The 24,941-nt window shown below is 41.6% G+C and overlaps 2 protein-coding genes across 3 annotated transcripts in view; both read left to right on the forward strand.

Annotated features, from left to right (window-relative positions):
• The window catches only part of TBC1D2B (TBC1 domain family member 2B), a 45,963-nt gene extending 37,110 nt beyond the window's left edge, over positions 1-8,853 (forward strand). The window contains exons 14-16 of the transcript XR_014696714.1: positions 2,353-2,611; positions 6,779-7,013; positions 8,724-8,853. The gene's annotated coding sequence lies outside the window, so the exon portion shown is untranslated. The remainder of the gene's footprint in view (positions 1-2,352; positions 2,612-6,778; positions 7,014-8,723) is intronic.
• DAPK2 (death associated protein kinase 2) overlaps positions 8,746-24,941 on the forward strand; it is a 41,169-nt gene continuing 24,973 nt past the window's right edge. For both annotated transcript variants that reach the window (XM_084531873.1, XM_084531872.1), the window contains exons 1-2: positions 8,746-8,885; positions 10,878-10,975. In XM_084531873.1, coding sequence (XP_084387999.1) covers positions 10,899-10,975 — 77 coding nt within the window. In that variant the 5' untranslated portion in view covers positions 8,746-8,885; positions 10,878-10,898. The remainder of the gene's footprint in view (positions 8,886-10,877; positions 10,976-24,941) is intronic.

Consider the following 24,941-nt stretch of genomic DNA (forward strand, 5'->3'; position numbering starts at 1 on the left):
TGTGCTGTACTCCTCTACAATTCTATATATCTGACAGCCAACTCTGCGCTGTCAACATGACTAGCTTTTCAGAGGAAGGACTAGACTGGTAAGCACAACTCAGGAATATGTGCTGGAGATTTAAAAAAAAAAAAAAAAAAAAAAAAAAAAAAAAAAAGCAGTTATTAAAGCAGTTATTTAATAAGAAAACTGCCTGTTGTAGAGAAGTAAATAGGGTAATTAAAACTTTCAACATTAGAATACAGATGAGGAAATTAACAAGACTTTGGCCTTAATTCAGTTGCATCTAGTCTTGAATGATGACATCGTGCCTGTGTGTTTCAAGTAAGGTGTACTTTATGTATGTACAAAAGTTATATATTTTTTGCAGTGAGATGCCTCTAAGACTTGATGTTTGAGCTGATGAACTGACTCGATGCCTTCAGGCACCATGATTGGTGATTAAACCATGAAAATATCCTGTTTACCTGTTTTTGTAAAGGCAAGTGGTGTTTTTTCTGGTGTTTACCCATGGGGCATCCCCTTGGAAAAGTAAGGTATGGGCTTCATTCTTCATTATTTTCTAAAAGAGACTGGTAAATACATGGCTAGCAGACATTATGGCGTTTATCTTCAGAATTCACTGACTTACCAGGTTGCTTGTGCTGCCTGCTTTGGAAGCTACTCAGGTTTGACTTTTCCTGCTTAATCTTGTCCTTTATGCATATGAAGTCTTTTGCCCTGATTGCCAGAGATGATACAAAGAAATCTGAGTTAAAATGTTCTAAAGGAAACTGAACAACTAAACCAGGTGAGAGCAATTTCTTATTTATGCAGAACCTATATTTTTGCCTGTAAACCCTGTGGGTACAGTATTGGGGATGAGATTCTATCTACCCTTGTGTTCTGGGAGACCTTGTAGGGCTGGTCAGTAGAAACTAAATTCAAAGAGGGTTATTCAGGGACTAGGGAGAGGTTGTCCTGATTTCAAAAGTGTCTGTGGCCAGTCAGGGCAAACTGTTGTTTTTTCCCTTTGTAGCTATGAGCAAACAAAAGAAGCGGCCTTCCTTGTGTGCCCTTTTCTCTGAGATTTTTGTAGGAGTACTGATGTGACTTGCATGTGATCATACCACATTGTAGAACTAAAGGTGAGGAATGAAGTCTCTTTATTTCCTGTTTCAATTCATTCTGATGGCATTTGAAATCTTTACTATTGCTCCCATTTCCTGTCCTCCACCCTCTGTAATATCAGACACAGCTACTTTCCTTTCTGATTTGGGAGAACTGGGTGGAACTCCTGGGCTGTGGAGCAGGGGCACAGTTCAGTCTGGTTGACTTGAAGTCTGAAGCCAAGTTTCTAACTGTGATAATAAAAAGCACAGCATTTAGGCTTTTGCCTAATATAAAATTATTTTGAAATTCATTATATCATCTTAGCAATGTTTTGCAATGGAAACAGGCCACCTGTTTATGCATAATTTACTATAGCTTTGCTTTATCTTAACTGCATACAGAACTGTAAGTAAAGGCAGCCTTTGTATTAAAAGCATTTATGTTCAGTCTGTAAGGTGTGAAAAATACCACGATGGCTCATTAACAAATGTTGGATATTAACTTGCCTGGAATAAATGTAAGGAGACCATACAGTATTTATCACAATTACTGTCTGCTGAAAAGAGAGAGAAAATCCAGTTTTACAGGTCTGGGGAATGTCTTTAAGACAGGAGAATAAACAAATGAAGGATGTAGTTCTCAAAATTTCGTCTAGGGCAACTTGGCCAGCAGTATGGCAGCTGGTTGTTATAGTAGCATGCTAATTCGTTTTGAGTTGCACAGTGAAGACTGGTCACTCTGAATCCCAGTGTTTTCTTGAAACTGGAAAGTTCACTTGGCGACTTTGAATTTTAGGCCACACATAAAACAATGTAACCTTGTATTTAGGCTTGTATAGAATATAGAAGATTACTTTCTCATTAGAGTTTCTCTGTAATTAATTCATCTCTTTGGTATTAATTCCTTGTTATTCTTTTCTTGTATTCTGAATCTACTTAAAGCAAAGGAAATCAGGTCCGACACCTGAAATATTCCCAAACCAGCTTGGGAGAACTGTCATAGTCTGGAAGGTTATATAAGGACTTACATCTCAAGTGTGGGAATACAAATACAAGGCTGTCAAATTCTGGGATTATATGTGCCACTCGCATGCAACACGTTCTTATCAAAATAGTCTTGTTCAAGCCATGTCAGGAACCATTACATTTTTTGCACGTGTCCTTGGTTAAACTTTGTTATCATTGCAGAGTAACTCAGCTCGCCCACTGACGAAATGGAGCACAACTGAATAAACAAGTGAGGACAATGTTTGTTTTTCAGATCCAGGGCTTGCTGATTTCTGAAGTAGCTTGCATTGTTGTGTAGTGCTGCTGAAAGCTGGAACAACGTGAGCTATTTACTTAACCTTGGACCAATTGCTACCCCAACGGAGAAGGAGGGCGAGACACCTTGCAAGCAACCGGTGCCATTTCGGCGGTGATGCCTTGGGCTCTTGGGACTTCCTGGAGCAGAAATCCTGCTGGGCAGCACTCGCTGCGGGGGCTCTGGTCCTGGCCCCCGCTATTCCTCCGTGAGTCAGGTGCGAGCCCTGCGTGTGCAGCGTGGGCTGTAAGAGCAGGGCCCTTACCTGGGGGCGCACGGGGAAGGTGGGGCTCAGCTCCCTGCATAACTGCCTGCGTGGGGCTCCGGAGCCTCCCCGCTCGCTTTCCTTCCTCCCTGCGGTGCCCTGTGCCCCCCAGCCCCGGTGCCGGTGAGCCTGGCGGGGTCCCAGCCCCCCGGCCTGGTGCCGTGAGGAGCCGGGGAGTGCAGCGGGGCCGTGCGGGCACACCTCGTCCCTCTTCCGCAGCCCGAGGCGCTGCGCTGAGCCGGCGGCGCCCCCGGCCCCAGCTGGCCCCGTGTCTCGGCGGCTCCCGGCCGCAGCCCGGCTTCCCCGGGCCCGTGAGGGGGCGCCGCGGCTCCCCGCGGCGGGGTGCGGGGCCCGGCCCGGCCCTCCCGTCCCCTCCCCTCCCCTCCCCTCCTCTCCCCTCCCTCACGCCCAGGGGCGGGCGCCCGGCACGGCCCCGGCGGCTTCTCCCGGTGAGCGGCGCCCGCGCCGCCCCCTCAGCCTCGGCCCTGAGGAGCCCCGCGGAGGGGCCGCGCCCGGCGGTAAGTGGGTGCCCGCAGCCCCCGGCGGCGTCCTTCCCTTTCTTTCCCTTCCCTTCCCCTCCCCACTTCCCCAGCCGTCCCTTCCCCGGCAGCTTCAGCGCTGTCCCCGCTCCGCGGCGGGGCTCGGGGGCTGAAGTGAGGCGGCTGCGGAGCCCGTCGGGGCTGCCCGCGGCTCGGGCTGCTGCTCTGCCCTCCCCTCAGCCTCGGGTGCTTGGAGGGCTTCGGTGGTTTCCACCCGCGGCTGTCAGCACGGGCGCAGGCAGCTCCCCGCATCATCTCAGCAAGCAGCAGCTTACGGTTGTCCCTCAGCAGGTCCCACAAAGGCTGGGGAGCGAAGCAGGTTCAGAAGCACGCCTTTGTGTGAGCTGCGTGGATGGCTGGTCACGCCTCAGCTTATTGATGCCCTTGTGCACATGCCGTGCAGCTCCCGGTTATCTATAGATTCCATCCCGTCTTTTCCCTCAGAAGGTTTCAGGCAGGATCTGTGGGGTTTCTGAAGCCGAGCCCCTCTGGGCAGCGCAAGCACAGCACGGTGCCTGGCCCGCATCCTTCTAGGGACAGCCAAGAGCGAAGGTGTGAACGGGAGGGTGGAAGCGTGTGGCAGCTGCTGCTTTGGCTGATCAGTCATGGTAGATAGAGCAAGGGGCTCTTAAGCCACGAGCACCAGCTGCAAAAGGCCCCAGAGTGGCGTGCTCACCTACTTAACGTCTGTAGGGAGATAGGGGGAAGCTCAACTATGATCTTCTGGGGATCATAACCTACTGAAACATCAGTGGGTTTCAAACTTTCCTATGCCCGCCCTTCATCTCTGCGTAAGAAAAAGTTGCAGGTAGCATGAGCCTGATCACAGCTTGGGGTCAGCGATGTTTCTGTTCTGCAGTCATAATCCTTGAAGGCGCCGCAGGGGCGGGGAGTAGGGGCCCCGATGTTGCGCCAGCATGCCGAGCATTGCGGGCTTTCCCCGTGCCCTGGCTGAGGCGTTCGCACCAAGCTCATCGCTCAAGCACGCGAGGGCCTTGGGATCAGTTACAGCAGCGGCCCTCACAGCTAGCTGCCTGCTGCTGAGCTGTAATTAGCTGCAGAGCTAATGCATTTGGTGCGTACCCTTGAAATGGAGGCTTGGAAACGCAGTCTTTGGTCGTTCAGCACACAGATAATTACTGCAGGGTAAACCTGGGAGGTCAGAAAGGCATCCCTTGAGAGTTGTGTCTACAGCACTGATTCTATAATGAGACTGTGGCCAAACTGATTGCTCAGATGTTTGCTGCGTTTTGTGTCCATTATAGGCACGCAGGTAATAACAGCTGCCTGAATTTTCCAACAGAAGAGAATTTGGACTAATGTTGCTTTCTGACTGGAAAAATGTTAGGTGAAAATAAAGATTTGTGGAAATTAGTACCATTGTGTAATTGTGCTGTAAGTCCTTTTATTTGAAAGCAGGGGATAAAAATAACTTGTTTTATGCTCTTGAAATTGTGTAATCTTCTGCAAGATTAAAAAAGAAAAAAAAAAATCAGTGGAGATAAGAAGGGTGAAAGAGCAAAACACCTTAATGCTCATAAGTATCTTGGTTAGTTTTAGCATAAAGCATCAAATAAGAAGACTGTATCAATTGATTTTATTTTTTTTATCTTCATTTGCGCAGTTTTAGTTCTAAATTGTAGTAATTTCTTGCTAGTAAAAAACAGCTTAGAAGGGAAAATGTTTTACTATGGTCTGTTTCAATGCATATCTTGGGTTTTGCTTGAGCATAGCTATTGCTTTGTGAAGAGAAAGCATGCCAGAGAGGATGCTTCTGAGTTTGGCCAAAGGGGGTTTAGTGATTCAGTTTGTCAGGTGTATTTGAGAAAGTAAAATTATTCATCTCTTACTTCAGTCACTTGAAACTGGTTTCCAAAATAGCTACAGAAGATAGCTTGAGGAAAAAGTTGGTGACAAGCCAAATGATCCTACAGTTTTGTTCTCACCTCAGATTTCTATAATCTTTCTCTTATTCAGTGGTGGATGGATGTTTATCATGGATTCAACATGTGCAGACCAGTCATTGGTTGTCAAATAATTTGGTGCTAATGGACTGATAATTTACCTGCACAGGAAATACTTTTTTGAAAGAACAAATTATACCTTCCTTTCTTCTGCTTCCCTTGAGATGGGTTCTGCCACTGTCTTCAGAATATTAATTTCTTATCCCCACAACATGAGCTGCACTAAAAAAGCACTTCTGTGCTGGAGTAAGAACATCTACCTCCTGTGTGCATACTGGCATAAAAGAATGTGTTTAAATCCATACCTTGGATCACACTGGAAAACAGTGATTTCTTAGGGTACATAAGATCTGATTTTATGGTATGACAGAACTTAGGAGCGTGAAGTGATGAGGCAGTAAATGTTTCTGGTGCCAGAAACTGGAACCTGGGAGGTCTGTATTCTATTTCTGGTTTCGCTATGGCTTTGTTACATGGCTGTAGGAAAATAATTTGCATAGTGTTAATAATACCTTGACATCTTGTAATATTTGGGATGTGTAAAAGGTGGAACTATTCTATGAGGTATCGTAATGAAAACACAAGTAGTGTGAATGCTGAGTAGCAGCTGGCCTTTGTAGTAAAATGCTCAGCACTAGGAATCCTACAGCAGCGAGACAGAAGAGATGGCCCCAGCGTGGGGCGGTTGAGGGAAAGACATGGCAGGCTCTGGGAAAGAGCACAGAAGGCTACGTCCTCTGCAGAGCTTGGTGCAGGCCTCTTAAAGCTCTAGTCTGGTTCAGAATGACCAAAGTTGATTCCCCCTCCCCCCTTCCAGTTTGAATGAATTCTGGTACAGACCCCAAGGGACCGGAAGGGTCCTTGTATGCGATAGAGGTGTTAGCATAAAAAGTGCATCAGAAAACAAAGTTGATTGTTGCTATTTTCTCTTATCATGAGCGTATGACTGGAATGTATGAATCAATGCATGTAAATACCTGAGGGGAGGGTGTCAAGGGAATGGAGCCAGACTCTTTTCAGTTGTGCCCAGGGACAGGACGAGAGGCAACGGGCACAAACTGAAGCACAGGAGGTGCTCAATATGAGGGAGCACTTCTCAACTGTGAGGGTGAAGGAGCACTGGGACAGGCTGCCTAGAGAGGTTGTGGAGTCTTCTGCTCTGGAGATATCCGAAGCCCACTTGGGTGCTATCCTACACAATGTGCTCTGGGTGACCCTGCTTGGCAAGGGGGTTGGGCCAGATGACCTCCAGAGGTCCCTTTCACCCTCGGTCATTCTGTGACTCTGTGACTTCTTTGTCTGAATGTGTCATAGATGAACAACCATCTCCAATTCAGCGGTCAGCTTTCACTGATCAGCCTCAGGGAATCACTATGTGACTAAAGGAAAAAAAATAAAAGGCACTCATTCCCCCTTTAGTACTTGTGCTCTGTGTTTGCAAATGGAGTCCAACAAAAACTGTAGTTTCAATCTTCAACTGTGAAGTTATCTTAGCTTCTGAAGATCAACGTGCAGTGTCTGGGGAGGACTGTGTTTATGACTGAAAAGAATTTTTATTTCAGATGAATTTCAAGTGCATAAAGGTCATCTTTTATTATCTTATTCCCCTTGTGCAGTGTATTTGCTTATGACAATTGTCTGAGATCATCAAGCGTATGATCTATTTTGGGTACCTGCTGACTGTGACTGCTGGGTGAAAGCCAGCGAGAGAAATCTGCAGAAGTAATGAGAGTGGAAGGCAGTGTTAGACACGGGAAACACCAGCGCATCAGAGGTATGACTGGAGTCTGTGGACGCTTTGGAGCAATTTTGCGTTCACTCTTCAGAAATGAGGCTCTAGTCTTGAGTTGGGTGAGTGAATGGGGTCTTGGGTTGCGAGCTTGGAGCTTTGACCTTTGTGGAACAAGGTCAGTAAAAGGGATGAGAATTTTCTGGTTATTTTTGAGAAAATACTATGTGGATTATGTGCATCTGCAGAAGTAGGTGTGTTGTTTGGAGACTGCTGGGAGATGAGTAAAATTGTCAATCAAACAGCCTCTGTGTTCCCAGAGGCATATTGGGTGGGTTCCCCATTCTCAGAACAATGTTTTTAAGGCAATTTCTCTGTCTCTTAGGACAATGTTTTTCTTTTGAGGTGTGTTTGTATACAATGTTATTTATAGCCACGTACCTTGGATTCTGATGAAGGGAGTAGTCAATCTGAGAGATTTACAGTCTTTGGGCAAGTCTCAGCAACATCTCTTCATATGTGGCCAGTTTCATTTGCTTGACTTTCTCATGGGCTCAGAACTTGATCTTGCAAATCAGGATGAGCAAAACAGAATCAGGATGAGTTTGGGATTTTCAGCAAGGCTTGGCTTTGTCTTTTGTTTGCTTCTTCTGAAGTCTGCGGGTGTTGAGCTAGGTTTGCTCCAACACTTCAGAAAATGCTGTTCTGAACAAAATGATATAAACTTCATGTGAAGCCAATAGCTTAGAAGTATCCCAGTTATAAATGCTACTGAAGAGTTTATTTACCATAGTTTCAAGGCCCAAGCAGAACTGGTCAATGAGATTTCTCTGAGGATATGAAAGATTGCTTCAGAAATATGGTATTTACTTACAAAGTAGAATTTTAGTTGTTTATTTTGATTGAGAGGAAAGGGACATTTATATCCCAGGCATTAACAAGAAGAATGAAAATAATGAGCAAAGAAGCAGAATGGTTTCTGTGGCTTCACCTTGCAAAACCCTGAAAATACAGGAAAAGTAAGGGTCACTTAGAAAATGTCTGAGAAAATATGGGCAGGGAAAGTGGAAGTGACAAACACCAACGTAAAGCATCCAGCCTAGGCTCGGAAACGGAAGTGTTGATTTCTGCGGTATGCTTCAACAGTGATGTTATTCTGGTCTTCAGTGTCACAACCTGCGCAGTTTCTATTATTTGCTTTAGGTAGCCAGATGAGAGAGACCATCATTAGAGCCAAGTTAAAGGAGGGTTTTGGAACTGGGGCTTGGACAGATTTGTTAATGAAAAATCAATAGGCCTCCCAGCATCTGTCAGAGCCATCACATCTGCAGTGGAGACCTCCAGAAAAGCTGCTGAGGGCATGAAAGATTTTGCCAGGGGTGCTTTGCACCTCCCTCTCCTCCATGAGGTTACCGCAAATGTGTCAGGCGAGGCAAGTCGGCTGGTCGGGGCCATTGGGAGCTCCCTGCCTAATGAATGCCTTGGGAAAGGGAAAGGAGTGAAGGGAAATGAATGGTCACAGAGCCCCCCATGTCTTCTTGTGCTGGGGAAATGGTAGTCCAAAAGGATGCACTGCACAGATACCGAGCGTATGGTGAGACCCATCAAGAAACCACACAAAGCTGTGCTGCGGGAGGGTGGAGGCAGGTAGTGGTGCTGCATGCCTGGTGGAGGGATAGGCATTCTTGATACCCCTTATTGCTACTGCTTTTTGAAAGAGTGAATGTTACTTCTAACCAATATCGGGGTAAGTGTTGGTGTAGTAGCCCCTCTGATTGAGATGAAGCAGTCAAAACATTTATGTTCTAACATGTAGTTTTTGTTAACACCAGCCAAAAAGCATATGTGGAAGAATGAGGAGACTGTTTCCCTTCCTTTGAAGGACTGTACTTGGAAAGGAACTTAATTGATACTCAACATGCCTCCAGTGTGTTAGAAGCCAAAGGCTTAAAGAAAGGGAGCGAGAAAACAAAGCAGCAAGTCTGTTCACTGAGGTGAGTGCATGACAAAAGCTGGGTGCATTTTGACAAGTCTGTTAGATTTTTACAGCATATTTGCAGCTTATGATATTTGCTTATAGAGATTGGGAAAAGTCTTAAAAACAAACAAACAAACAAAAAACACAACAAAACAACAAAAAAGAAAACCACGTGAATTTTCAACTTGGCAGAAGCCCTGCAATTGCTTTTTGGTACTTTGTCCTATTTTTTAATAAGTCTGATGGTTTATCAAAATAGCTGGCGCTTCTTGCAACACTGAATCGAGTTTGTTTCTTAAAGATCAAAATAGGTCTTTGTTTGCTGGTGAAATATGCTTCTCAGTGTGCCAAAGACTGCTATTTAAAAACAGGAGGGAGCTGTATAAAAAAATACAGAACCTGGAAGTCCCCAGTGCATGTGAAGCAAGAAGCATCTGGGATTCATAAGGAAGTAAGCATTGCTGGGAGTACAAATATGTCGCTAAAGCCCGGAGGCTTTAGCCTGGACAACAGCTGCATGGCTCAATGCAGTTAGATTCAGAGCAGTTATGATATGAGAGGTCTTACAGCTACTTTACTCAGTCTGATTTAAAGAGTGGATGCTGTTTGTGACATTGAGGATAATGCTAGTGTTTATCTACACAGGAAACACTAAATGCTGTAAACTGGTTGGTTGGTTACTGTTAAAATACCTTCTGTAAGCTTAACATATGTACCTGTGTAAGTATATCCCAAGAAATAATGTCTCTGATCTTCTTGTCTTCCAAAAGCAGCAGTTTGTGGATGACCTGCCCCAAAGAAGGTGGTGGGGGACAAGCAAGAAAAATAAATAAATAAAACCACACACACCCCAAAACACATGGAAAGACTGAGTTGATGAACATTGGTATGGAGGGTGTCACACTTGAGCATAATTTTGAAAATTATTCCGTGATCCATGCTTGTATTTCTGGCCAGTTTGTAAAAGGAGTATCATTTGCTGGGCATTGCTTTGTGATCTTCATTGAAGGCTTCATTATTTCTATTGTTATATCTTCTGTCGGCAGTCTAAATGTGGGACCAGACTTATGTTACTCCTGAGAGTTTCCTCATGCCTAGCACTGTAATACATGAGTGTTTGAGTAGCACAGTAAAGGTGAGGACATGCATATATCACAGTGAATTCTTTCTCAGTTTCTCCCTGCCCCCTGCATTTTGGAGCATCATTTCGGGAGCCAGGAATGATCCTTGCTGCCAGAACATCTCCAGGATTTCAATCTGCTGACTTTTGTATAAATAGCAAAGTTTTTTTCCTCTTTCCCCAGCTGCCTCATTCTCTGGTTAGCAAATCTAGAGAAGCTCTCTGCTTTGCAGGCTAACTTTCTTTGTGGAAAAAGCACCCTTCGAGGCAGGTTTAGTTGTTGTTTGTTTAGTATGGCCCAGCATAAGGTATTCCCAGGTCCTCAAATGTACCAGTGTAAGGCTTGTTCTTCCAGACCTCACAGAGCTCGTCAACTTGAAAGGTTATCTTTGGGAAATAAATTGTACTTTTACACAGGGTAATGCATGCAATAAATGCTGCTGCTTCTCTTTTTATTATTTGCAGCATCTAGCATGTAATAGGAGATGTTGTACTGAAAGCTCCCTAGATAGAATCACGGTGTCTTTTTGTAGCTGTGGTCTGCCTGCTGACACTTTGAATGAAGTGTCCTGCAATGCTGATATTTATACAAGCTCTCTTTCATGGAGCAAAGATGCTTTATGTCTACAAGTTTGTCACATCATTAATTGTATGTGTATGCTCTCAATTACTTTGGTGAAGGGCACTTCACTTATAGGTGTTCACCTCTGTCTTGAATCAGGCTCTCACTGTTTGGCAGAGACTAATTAATTCCTTTAACCGGTCAACTGTAAGTTCTGACATAAATAAGCTGCAATAGATCCAGAGTGCCTATATCGGGAAAGTTTTTTACCTGTTCTTTGCCTGTTGAAATGTCATGATGAATCTCCTACTTTCTTAATATTCTAGTGGCATCATCTTTGTGCATCAATGAAGAGTCCAAACATGGCTTTGTTCAAGCAACAGAAGGTGGAGGATGTTTATGAAATTGGGGAAGAGCTAGGAAGGTAAGTTTACAAGTGACACCACACTGTTGTAAAAGCTGAAACATGGGGATGTTTGTAGCATCTTAAAACAATGACATGATCAAAGCACTGCATGACAGTCTAAAGCAATTTCAATATATTACAATAGAAACACATCCCTTTCAAAGAAATACACTGTGGATATTTATTATTTTCAGGTTAAGTGTGCTAACTTTTTTTCCTGTTTCCTTTCTTGCAACTAGGACAACAGAAGGTACGTTTACATTGTCTTTTGTGGATAAGTGTCATCTTTGTCTGTGCTTTAGACTGAGTTCACCTGTCTGCTCTCTGAATGAGCTGGGAAGCAGGAAGCCATGCTGCTGTAGTCACAGATGCAGCCCCGTTTATTTGGCTTGTTGTTATGAACAGCGCTGCACAGCCTCCAACTGGCTCAGAGCACTGACAACATGTTCATATCTGCCTGCAAAGCACTGTGTATGTGTTCCTGAAAAGAATAGTCAATCAAAATTTCAGCGGGACAGGTTAATGCCTTTTTATATAGCTTTTTATCTATAAAGGCTTATCCACAGGTATTAATTATAGGTGGAGTTAATGGGCTATTGCCAGGCTTAAACACCATGCTGGATTGTGGGCTGGATGACACAGGGCTTCCCCAGTCACTTAGCAACTTACAGTGCTCTGAGTGAAGATAGCTGGTTCCCATGCAGTGTCCAACCCTCCGATGCTTTCTTTTTAACATGCAAATTGTTGAATTAGGGCTCTACAAGTGGTGGCTTCCTTCCCAACATCTGGCAGTTCATTTTTGATAAATGACTGTGTGTGTGCAATTATCCTTTTTCAAGGGCTGATGATTTAGTGACATTAAAACACTTCACTTGAAGCTGTTTCCCAGCCATTTTTTTATTTTTATTTTTTTGGCATTTGCAGCTATTTCATCTTCTGAGTTGTTTGGAGCATTTCTTTATATGTGGGGTGTTTATATTATTTTTCTGCTCTCTTCCATCTCAAGAAAGCCTCAACTCATAAATTTTCCATAGCTGTTTGCTTTTGAGCGATGACTGGTTTTGAGAATATCATCCTGAAAGTGAAAATAAGACAGCAGTGAGCATTAAAAAACTGCAGTGTGAATGCAGCGTGTAGAAGTTGTGCTTTTTTAATATAGGAGGCCCTAGTATGTGGTGTTACAGTAAAATTAATAAAACTAAGAACTGGAAAATGAGTAGTATATTTTTACTTTGGTTGGTGACTTGGTTTTGTAAATTCATTGTCTTTTGTGATGATGAGCTTAACCTTCCCTCTTCAAGGTGACGGTAGATGTCTTGTAGTGAGAAATCCAAGTTGACTTGCTACTGAGGTGCGTAGGCAAAAATGTTCCTGGAAAGACCTGAAGGAAATGGACAAATTGTGAGACCTCTGTTTTTTTTTGTTTTTTTTTTGTTTTTACTTTCCAAGAGCCTTCTAAAGTGTGAGAAAAGGGCAGCAAGACTGGAGTAGCTCCCTAGTTTTGAACATTTGAGTTGTATACTTTACACATTCAAATGAATGCCATGTTACATAATTTCTGCCAGCTTTATTTTCAGTTTGAGATTTTGTGAGGAGCTCTGCAAATGTCTTGTTTCAGCTCTGTGTTATATGTATAGTTTGACCAGGTTATTGAGTCTGTCTCTGAGCAGTAACTACTGATTAGGGCTGGTGATATCTTACTTTGTTGGAAGTAAAATAACAGACTAGACAAGTTCTGGTGAATGAAGTGCTACAAGAATCTTTTTTCAGTGATGACTGATGCCCTTGGAGCCTGTAGAAGCTTCTTATTACTTCAGTATGTTTGTAACAAGCTGTTAGTGCTTGACAGGTACAGGGGGTTAAAAGGGTTTGGTTATTATGATTCTGGCAATGAAAGTCACTTACAAAACAAATCTTTTTAAAGAAAAAGTCATTTACAAGACAAATATTTTTAAACAAACTCTGAAGTGTTTGTCCTGTTCATGTCCTCCTAACTGAGTTTGTGACTTCCTGGGAACAAAACTCATCATGAATACAGGCTTAATACTTGTTCTAGCATGATTCAGTCAGAAGTTAAAATACAGGATCTCATCAACAGGGCCAGTCCCTGATTATCTGAAGGCACGGCACTTAGGAAAGAGGGCTTCTGCTATATACTGTCAATGCTTCTTTGCAAGGCTTCAGTGTATCCTATCTGATGATGAAACTGGAAATTTTCTGATGCTGTGCAGCATTTAAGGTAGCTGCAGCAAAAGCTGTTCAGATCCAGTTACATAATACCCTGCGAACAGCATATTTGTGGACTCCTGAACCAGACCATTTTCAGAACCATTGCAGAGCTAGAGGCGACTCAAAGGATGCTGGAAAAGACGTTGTTTCTCATGCCAAGGCACACTGTGAGGGAAAAATCTGCAGAAAGGGGGAGCAGGTTTTCCATGCTGTAGCTGTATTGTAACTAGCTGCCTAACTTCAGCATTCCCTTAATCTTTCAAATATTAATCTTAGGTTTACACCTCTGTTGCCCAACTTCTCCAGAGGGTACATATAGGAAACAAGAAGTCAGGCATGTGGCATTAGGCAAAAGAAGTTGCTAATGGGCTTGCGTAGTTTTGGCAGCTACACTGGCAGGCAAGTTTAGCACAGCCTACGCTGAATGAGGGAAATACCTTATTACCATGCATGTATTTTTAACGTTACTTCCTGCTAGATAATATCAATTGGTTTGTAAGTATGAAGTCTGTGGGGAATGAGGTTCTCTAGCTATAGCTAAAAGGGGGCCTAAAAAGATGAAGTGCCTCATGGGTAAATTTAGCAAATTTCAACATCGTAAAAAAAGAAAAAACCCTTTTGAAATCTACAGTACAGCATACTGTTAGAATATTGAAATATTTCTAAATGTTTTCTTTTGCAGAATTTATGGTTAGTGAGGGGGGAGTTTCACAATCTGAAAATGTTACAGGAGGATTTATTTAAAGAATCCTCAGTAAAAATAGCTAGTCTAGAAGTCTGGGAAAGTTAGAATGCAATAGAATATAAGGTATTCAGAACCTGTAAAAGTAGTTGAAGATTTTCTTCTTTTTTCCCTTCTCCATAAGGCAGTGGATTATGCAGTTTGGGAGTTATATTATGCAGTCCTCCCAGGCATTTGACGTTATCTCTCCTTGAAGGCATCAAACTGATTTCTGGCAAAATCATTTTTTTTCCTGTGTTTGAGCTGTTGATCAAAAATAGTTACTTCAAAAAAAAAAATAGATTGCACAGAATCTTATCAAAATTCATCCCTCCTCAAATGTGGTTCTCTGTTTCTAAATGTCACTTTTATTCAAGTAACAGCAAACTGTGCCTTTCACCATCCGTTTCAATATACTTCTCTGTCAGAAACCTGTTAATTGTTTTGTGTGCTTTGAGGAGGATCCTGGCATAAGCTGCTTGCAGGAATGTTTGTTGGTAGCAGATCACTCTAACTGCATGTCTAAATGATGGAGATGCTTCTTAAAAAATGAGAGAAAGTTAAGGATAGCTTAACTGCCTTGGGCATATGCAGCTGTCAAATAGCCCTTGGCCCTTCAGCCAGGGAAAGTGGCTGGGAGAGGAGGCCAAGGGTGGAAAATCGTAAATTGAAGCCAAAATGAGCCAAGAGAGGGAAGAACTGGCCTGCTGGTCTAGGGAAGTGGCAGTAGCAGAGCTCACTAGGGAGCTTTTTAAGAAAAAATGTCTTGGGATGTGTTGTGATGTGTTTGAGATTGCTCTGTCCGGGTAGAGAAAACCTCGCAGGAGTGTTTTCTAGCTGTGCTGGCAGACGCTGCCAGGGGTGGTAGGTACACGAAGAGTGCTAGAATTTCAGGGAGATGCAGGGCAATTCATAAAAGGTTGTGTCATAGAGTCATCAGTCTAAATGTGTTGTCAGCTCATCTGCAGAGGGCTGTTGACACGCGTGCCTCCTGGGCAGTGTCACTGTTGCATGTCAAGTCTGGGCTGAGGGTAGGAAGTGTGGTGGAGCCTGGCTGGGAACCTGGCGTGGCAGTGCCCACTGAGAACTGTGTTCCTGCAGGGCGGTGTGAGAATAGCACTGCCGTGTCCTGAGACAGTGCCCTGCTCACCACAGCTCAGCTCTTTGCAGCACACAAGCATCATGCTTAACAGAGAAACCTGAGAGATGTCTGGGATGTTGTTTTGTTCATGGATAAACAAAAATTTGTATGTAATTGATCTAACAAGATGAATGTGATAGGATGCTTCCATTTTTTTCATGGTTTTTTCATTTTTTCAATTCAGGCCATTTCTGAGCAATTACATTTGTTTTCTGCATCAACAGGACAATGCTCCATGTTCTGTTGTACTTTTTAAATATGCGGAACTTTGACTTTCTGGACTTCAAAGGGATTGCTGGATGTTTTTTTCCTCTTTGGGTAGGGTACTTCATTTCTTTGCATAATTGCAGCTCAGCAGTCATCTTGTACGCAGCTGCTCTGGTAGAGAGCAACAAAACAGGTGCATGCATTAGGTGTTTGCTTTGGGTGAAGTTGTTTCCTTCTACATTGTGGGCTGGCCCAGAAGAAATTCCAGATGATTCAGTCACTGCCTTAGTGTGAAAGGTAATGACTGTGATTTCTGTTGATTACTGTGGGCATGAACCAGCTTCTAGCTTCTCAGCCCCTGCTGACCTGGGGTGTGGTTAAAGCCAAGCTAAATCTTTAATCAATGGCTATTCATATCTCCTGAAGTTCCCCATCTCCAGCTACAAGTCCTGCCTCCTCCCTGCCATGTGTGTGATCAGGTCAGCTTGCTGAGACAGTAGACTTTTTTTTTTTTTCTGGGTGAAACTTAAAGAACACCAGATGCAATGTTTTACCAGTGCTAATGGGGCTTAGGGGCCTGGCATATAATCACTGTTCTGACAGCGTAACTAATAAATGCTTATTTACCTAATGGAAACCAAAAGCACAGATAACTGAGGTATTCTTTGTAGGAGAAGAACTTGGAAATCCATGGTAAAAAGTCATGTCACCTAGCTAGATGGACTCTCCCTGGTAAGCAGAAGGGTGTAATTAGAGCTAGGAAATTTACTCCTCACACACATCACACAGTATCTTCATACAAGGATTTTTTTTTTCCCTGTATGTAGAAGTTATACAGTATTGAGCTTTCTCAGACATGGAACTTAACTCTCTTCTTAGATTCACTTGTAATTTGAACTAGTTTTCTGAATCTGGAAGAGTAACCTTGGATTATTTATTTCGTATAATACATGAAGAACAAGTCTTTGTTTTCAATGCAAAATGTAATTTTAATTACTGAGCACTAACCAGTACCTATTAATATTTCTTGTTACAAAAATCTTCTATGTCATTCATTTGTTTCAACATAAGATTCAATATACACTATGGCATGGGATACTAGATCACCATAACTAAGATTGTCATCAGCTCTCTAATACAGTCGTTCTTTTTGGATTTCTATTCCTTCCAGCAGAGTGAGTGATTTTAGATTTCTCCTTTTTAAATGGTTTTCCCTGCTAGTTTTTAATGTTCTTTCAACTATTTCCAAAGTCTTGGTTTTGTATCATGAAGCACGGAGAAAAATTGTTTTGTTTTGTAATTGGAGTAATTAGTCTCAGTATTTGAGTTTTGTGGATCCATAATCCTCACAGAGAATTTGTATTGGTGTGTCTGTTTCCTATGTAGGAAGAGTGGAGAGAACAAATAGCACAGCTTCTGTGCTGTCCTGCTGCTGGAGGAGATTGTTTTGTGTAGCAGAAACTAAAAAAGATGAGGAGGGAACTTCTTCCTTTTACTTTGGTGGACCAGAAGAATCCACAAAGAGCAGTGAAATGGGACTTTCAGGAACCCTTCGTGGTTTTGGCCTTACAGATAATTTTCTAAAAGCTTGATTAAAATGCCAGCATGATTTCCATCCCTTTCATTCATGGGGAAGGGGAAAAAATATTTAACCATTAAACCATAGTACTGGTTCCCCCTTATAATTTATTGCTCTCAGGTATACTATGATCTGTTTGCATTCAGCTAGATTTGGACCTTTAGACACAGGGTACAGTGTGCTAACCTTCTGCATGCACGTTACGTATGCACTGGTGTTGCTCCACATAGCAGAAGGAACAGCTTATCAAATCAGCTATTCCTGCTGAGCATGAGTCAGCTTTGACCTTCCCTAGGTCTCTGGACTCTGTTCATTCCTACTCCAAGAGTTGATATTCAATCTAAAACTGAAATGTGATAAGTGGGAAGAATTTCTATCATGCACATTTAATTCTTGAGCTTTAGATTAAATAATGCTTGCCAGGCTATCAGTAACTTGCCAGAATTGCTGGGCTAGTGCTATATCACTGCAGACTCTGCTTTTCCATCCTGAGGAGCTGATAGACTACATTGCTTGTCACTGTGTCATTGGGAAGCTTCCAAAAAAAAAAAAAAAAACCCAAAAAAAACCCACACATTTAACAACTTCGGAAGATGCTGGTGATGACTGAATAGGTGGCACAGTTTGTTGTGAGTCAGAGCTAATGACCCAAAATGGTGTCTAAGGCATTAATTGTCTTTATTTCAGATAACATGTTACTTAATTGACTGTTGATGTTATATATGTTAATTGGTAACATTACTTAATAGGCTATTAAGCCAATAATAAGTCACTGTTCAGGAGTATAAGGTTTATTAAATGGTGATTTGAATTTCAAATGGTTTATTTGCTCCCTACTTACTCCAGCAAACTGGATCCTTCTGGCTTAGTCCATGTTCTTCCACTGTTCTGATTCTTTTCTGACAGTGGACGCATTGTCTTTAGCCCAGGACATGTTGGTTACCTTTGAGCTGTAAAGAGATGTGGGTGAAAGGTGCTGCAGACGTTATCAGACACAGCATATGTTCAGAAATGCTCAGCACTTTCCTGTTGTGAGTATTGAAACTTACCTTGTAAAGTCACTGTTCTGGTGCATTATACAATCGGTTAGTAAAAACATGAGTGGTGGTGAAAATATCACTGTGTTTACAGTGGCAGCAGATTTTTTTTCTTCTTTCTGTATAAAATAATACCTCTTGTTAGGTTTAAAGTGGCATATTGTTATAGTAGTGGTATTGTGATACTTCCCTCTCTCTATGAACTGGTTTTAAGTCACCCTGACACTGCCTAGCCACTAAGTGAACCTGAAGTGATGTCAGGGTAGTCATGTCTCATAACATAAAGATTTTCTTCTGAACTCCGTCGCAGGGCTGGGTTAAGAACTAATGACGTGTCTGTCATAATCTTGCGTGAGAGGTTGACCATGTGACTGTAGAGTATTGTGAATAGGTTTTACTTTTGTATCTTTCACATGCTTGAAGAATTTATGTACTTTTTAGGTGTCAAAATTCATATGAAATACTCTGTTAAGAAAATGTTTAAAGCATTCTGTTGTAATCTGGCATCTGCTGCAGTCTAGGTAGTGTGTAGTTACTCTAGGAGAGGTAGCCACTTTGTTTGCTTTTTTTTTTTTTTTTTTAAACAAAAGAAAACACTTTATTTGCACCTTAACCACAGAAAGTACAGTGACGTTTGTGACAGGTCTCAGCAGAGAATTAAGCAGGTAGATGTTTGGTTTTTTTGAGAGTTCTGTTTCATGAAGTCTTATGGGAACAAGAGGATACTTTCCCTTTGTGACCTTGCTGTGCTAGGATTTCTGTTCTTGGTGTTTCAGCTATCACAGTTTAGCTCCTCAATAAATATTGTGCTGCTAGACACACTATTTATTCACTACTTATTTAAAATTCTGCCACTCCAAATGCTGGTTTAGTTTATAAAAAATAAAAATGCCTGTGAAAAATAAAACACACTAAAGATTATTGCTATAGTCCATTTACAGAAGGCTCCCAGTTCTTCATGGCTGTGATCACGGACTTTTTACAGAAAGCTTCCAGTGAAGTATTTTTATTCATATAGTTTGTGAACCTTGCATGGTTTTTGATTCAGTTGTTTTGTGAGTGAGTTCTGAAAGCCCACAAATGACTTGTAGAAGGAGTTAACAACAGATTGCTGTCCTCTTTGGTGGGAAGAGCTTAAGAGCATGCCAGTGCAATGAAACTAGTAGAATTTGTCTCTGAAGTGTAAGGAAAGAGGGAAGAGAGTCTTTTGGGGAGGAAAACTGCTTTAGGAGCTTGAGGTTTTTAAGAAGCACGTTCAGCAAGAATTCTTAAGGGCTTTGCTTTGGAAATTACAACTATGAAATTAAAAAAATATATATTAGAACCTAGTTTTCCCAAGGGGGGGAAAAAGTGTGGAAAAGAAGTGAAATGCAGAATTTCAAAGGATGAGATTACCATTTAAAACCGGTATGAATTTAATAGTGGCAAAAAGTTATCATTAACAGAACTGTTGGCATAAAAACAACAGTTGTGACAGTGAATAAATGACCCTTCAGTGTTGAAACTAAATAAGCCATGGTATCTGGGCTCTATAGGCAGCCTCTTGAATCCAGAACGCTAACCTGTGTTAGCCTCACGTTATTGTTTGTGATTCTGGTTTTGTATATTAACTTAAGAATGCAAAAGGAAAATAATAATGACACATGATGATTTCATAATGTATTTTTAGGATTTTTACTCTCCTCTTGATCTAGCTATAGATTATGTCAAACCAAAGCAAAGGGTGCTGTTGACTTGTACTGGGGAGCAGACAATGTCCTGCTGACATAAGGTGAAGCTGTTAGCAGCAGCTAATGACGTACACTGATTGTTGCTGTCTGTTGCTGTCAGTAAGCATAAAAAAAATTGTTTTCAGAGTTAAATATATCATATTGCCTCATAGCTCAGAGAATATATGGCACTGGATAAGGTGTAACTTTTTTTTCTTGCTGTCGAGGGACCAAATGTAATTTATCATCCAATTAGAGAGACAACTGGCAAACTTTGCAAAGTCTAGTAAACCTAAAATTAGATCACCAAGCTGTATTTTGGCTTCCTGCATGCAGGCAACCACATGTATGAATTACGTCATTTTGTCCTTGTTTGGGGCAGTGTTTCTAATAGCAGATAAACCCTAATAGGCTTGCATTCCCACAACTGAATGTCTTAAATGTGAAGTAAAAAGTACAAATCCAAAATACATGGTTTTATTTGAATCGTGAACACCATATTATCTTTTCACAGCTCTTTTTTTTTTTTTTTTTTTTTTCTGTAAGCTCCTTTCTATAGCAGACTGTTTTTGTTATGGTACCTTGTGTATATTTTTATTTGTGTACATTGTTCTGAACTGCAATCATGCTTGAGTTTTGTTGTTTTTCTGCGTGGTTTGTGTGGCTTTGAGACTTGAACTTAAGAAGTGTCCTTCAAGGCCCTTTGTCTGGAATGTAATGGTACTGTTAGAACCACCTGGCTGACAAAGTAACTGCAGTTACTTTAACTCAGCTTCAGACTTGAGAGAAGTGCCCATCTGAGCAAGAACTGAAGTAGGCTAGAAAGCTTGATGTAAACGTGCTAAAACATAATAATCAAATGTGAGAGAGGAGAAAAGGAATGGAAGGTCATCTCCGCTTCCCTTAAAAGCATTTGTTTGTGTCCAATACAGTTTAACAGACTGTTCCGTCTGGTGCAGCAACACCAAATGTGTCAACGTTGGTATTACCATGCTTATACTGCTGTAGCTTGGTGTACTTCATATGTCTGTTTTCCTCAAATGAAAGAGAAATCTGGAATGTTCACCTTTCTGCATCTGCTATAGGTCAAAAACATCATTAAAGGAGAGTAATAGATATTTATGGCACCATGTAAGTGGAAAAAAACAAAGGGTGGGTGGAAAAATATCACTGTGTTTTTCTCTTGCAATTGGTTGAGGTTGCATTTTTCCACCAGCTTGAGCACATACTGCTGGTACTGCAGAGCTGAGCGACTTCCCATTGAAAACTCTACCTCAAGTAAACATCTTCCAGATTGGAAACCAAAGAAATCCCTTTAAATAGTGGCTGAACTGAGTTTGCAGATCTTCTGTAAAAAGAAGGGTTAAACTGTTCTGCGGTCCTGGTAGTCTGCATGTGCATATAGGCATTTAAGAGCATGGCTGAGATGCTGTTAGGCTGTTTTTTTAGTTTCCCTTCTGGCAGTGCGTTCTTGGGAGGATCACCTAGTGGAAAAAAATGTGAGTGGTTATAATTGTAATTCTAATGATGTCTAGAGACAGGAAGTTAAATGTAGGTCCAGCTGTATGCTTACTCCTAGAAGTTTTACTACATTCTTCCAGTCGCATTACCTGTATTTTACAGACTTTGGGAAATGAAATACAGAAAAACTGGGGTGTCATTTTTCTATCAAGTGCGTAGGAACCTATTTACCATTAAAATTAAAATCAGTGGGAGGTTGCTGCCTAAAATCCCTTGCAAATCTGTTCCAAAGTAAATTGTCCTGGCTCATTTTGGGACTGAGCATAGGCCCTTGACTGGCAGAATTCCAGAACTCTATCTTTCTTTTTCAGGTTCATTTACTTCACAAAGAACTTCTTGAAAATGTATTTCAGTGTCACATGTACCTGTCAACATGTTCTACCATAACATCTATCTTATGGGAATTTCAAGTTTTAACAACTACTGAAAAGTAATAAAAATAAGTTCTTGTTTTATAGATTTTTTTTTTTTTGGAATGAATTAAACGAAGATGGTATGGACAGAATGAAGAATAGACTGGACATGCAGAAAGGGGAACGTATGTTTGGTATTTGGGGATGAAGTGGTTTGCTCTTCTCAAATGACAGGCAGAGCCATCTTCCTGATTTATCCCTACACTAGCCTCAGTGCCAGGCTGGAGTCAGGTAACCTGTGCTGTCATCTCAGTATTTTGTTTACATATTTTCAGCTTTCCATGACAGCTACTGAGCAATGTGGTGTTTCTGGAATATCAGAGGAAGACTCATAAAAACCCATGCATATACATAGAGTAGCTTGAAGGCTCTTCTTATTGTAATGCACTATAGCAATACCACCGTTACCCAGTGAGGTGTACAAAGCTGGCAGGCTGCACCTCTGTCAGTCACTCAAGTCAAATTCTGCCCCAGAGCATTACCCTCCTAAACCACCATTAAAAATCATCTCTAATGTTCATTTTAAAAAAATAATTAATTAATTAAATGAAATTAAATGAACTTGCAATAAAGCAAGAAGTTATCCAGCTATGCTGGATTGTCTAGTTTCCTCTCTCTGCCCCCATATCCTCTTCTGAACTGCACAATAACATAAGCTGAACTGCTCATATAAAGCGTGATTCTGAAAATAGACTCTAATGCCACTTGGTAATATTGTCTCTCTGTGTTCTTCTTCAGTGACAGATCTAGATGATATTAGCAATCCAAATAATAGGTTGTCTTCATTGCTAGGATAAATTCCTGTCTTAATGATGGACAAATTTCATGTTGTACCTAATTATATTGTAACTGACAGGTTGCAGCTGCTATTGTTTATACTCTTGATGTGCTAGCACAGTTGAGGACAGCCTACATTGAATCTCTAACAAGGCTGTTATACAGCTGTACAAAACATTTCTGAAAGGGAACAAACTTCCCTTAAAAAAATAAAAAGTAGGAATTATCAGCCTATGAGCTTATCTAGTGTGTGTTGTAAATACTGCTCTGTAGGATCCAAGTCAACTTCATTTCAGTGATGTATTAAGAACGTGCATTTTGGCAAAGATGTTCAGTTGAAATTTGGACATCCAAGCTGTGAAATTTGTTTTAGACTCTGATATCTGCCACAGACTCTGCATGTAAAATTAAATAAGTAGCTTAATTTCTCAGTGCTGTCAACTCTTCAGTCAAAGAGAAGACACTTTTTTTTTTGCTACCCTTTGCCTTATCTGGATTGCAAGGTTTGGGAAGTTGACACTGATTCTTACCCACTGAGTGCAAATGCATTATGAGGCACAGAAACGCTGTAGTCTTTGGTCCTTGATTTTAAGAGCTCTGTTGTTAATACTAACCTGGAACATGGCTGACTGATTGTTAAACACCAGTGAGACCCCCTCTTCTTCATAGCTGTATGGGTATCTGCAGAAACTACTCATTTTAATACATGTGTGATAGAAAAGCACAGCAATATGCCACCCCTCTCACATCTGTTCAAAGACCTTTCCCCCTCCTTGTCCCTTCTCCAGCCTTTAGCTTTTCTCTTAGAGGTCTTCAGTGCATCAGTGCCTGGGAGAGCATCAGGCTACTTGTGCTGAAGGATCCATCAGCTGTTACTTTGTGGTGGCTGGCTCTAAGGTGGTCTAGAAATCACATTCTCCTGTGATGCTTTAATAAGCAGCAAATAAGGAGTGGGGTACGCTTGGCTATGGACAGTATCATGGCTAATTGCATCATAATAGTCTTAAATCTCTTAGGCTAAGAATAGTCTTAAATCTCTTAGGCTAAGGCTAAGACATTTTTCTGTCTTTTTCCTTTTGACTTGCAACATTACCTGTTTGGTCATGAAATGTCTCAGTAAAGGCTGTCCACAAAAGCCTGTTTTTAAGGGATAAAGGCAATGGCATGAAGCCTATGAAAGGAACAGGTAGATGTGTGACTGTGGGTAGACATGCAGTGGGGAAATAGATTACAAACGAATGGGTAATGTGATGAACAATTGCCCCAGGCTATAACTGTCTACGGAGAAAATGGGAATTCCTGTGCTGTGTCTGTTACCTTTGTAAGCTTTTAAGTAAACTAAAATGTACAAAACCTACAGTATCATCGGGCTTTCTAAGCGTGACTCCGTTCACTCCCATAATCAATAGTTATAAAGAAATAATTTTTCACTAAATTTTGCTGGCAAAACTCGTCCTCAGAGTGAAGTCAAGGAAGCCAATACAGTGACCATGTCTCTTCAAAGACATGACAGTACCATGTCTCTTCAGAAAATCTGGCCCAAATAGGACATGAGTTTTGCTAAACAATCAAACAAGCCCTTTCCCCAAGCCCCCATAATAATTCAAAAAAAAAAACAACAAAACACCAAAAAACAAAACAAAACAAAAAAACAACAAACAACAAACATGAAGCCTATGATGTTTTACATAAATAGCTCTTAGCATTACAGATCCAACTCTTTTAGCATGTTTAAGGCAAATTTGCTGATTTTGTAACAGCAAATTCATTCTCTCAAGTTCTCTAGAGTTTTCATGTAATGATAAAATCAGGAAGCAGAAATATGTATTAATTAATGGATTTAATAAGTGCCTGCACTCCTGATTCCATCTGTGATTGAATCCTAAAGGGGTAACTACAATTGTCCCACTTGGCCTGACTGTTCCTGCCTCACCTGAGAAGTTCCTAGGCTATGTCTGAAAATGAAAACCAAAAAGCAGTACTTCAGGCTGTCTGACATTGTTTGAACCCTCTGAAATAAGAGGCTGCTTCTGCTGTGGACTGTTAGCTTTTGAGAGCAAGCAAGGGCCAAGTGACAGCCTTAATCTTTGATTTCTTTGCCTTTGTAGGTTAAAGACAGACTCTACCTGTGTTAGTGAAGTACCAAGTGCATTGCATAATTATAAGGTTCTGACTATTACTGCTGTGTACGTTTCATACTTTAAGTTCCAGCTGTAGTTGCATCTCTTGCTCACCAGCCAGTGAAGGATATAATAATATTGAAAGCAATAACAGCTCAGTGCTTCTGTAGTGTAGCCATGGGGGGCTGCACTTAAGGATTGTGTTTGATTGTTATAAAGGGATCCTGGCTGATGAAATCACAGTAGGTAAAGGTTATCTGTAAGATAAATCTTGTCCTTACAACCCTGGCTATAATGCCCTGACTACGGAAACATCTGATACTAAACATACGTTGTGGGACTGCAGAGCTGCCAAGTCTTGCAGAGTGAGGTCTCAGAGATACAGTGCATTGTGGCAGGAGAGACTGGGTGTTTTTTCAAGCATAGTGTCTGGTGTTTTTTTTTTTCTTCTGTTTGAGAAGTAATTGGCCATTAGCAGACTTCTTATGAACAACAGCTTAGGTAAGATGGCTCTTTTGGTGGCAGGGCCT

This window comes from Aythya ferina (assembly GCF_964211825.1).
Source record: "Aythya ferina genome assembly, chromosome: 11".
NCBI classification, from domain to species: domain Eukaryota; kingdom Metazoa; phylum Chordata; class Aves; order Anseriformes; family Anatidae; genus Aythya; species Aythya ferina.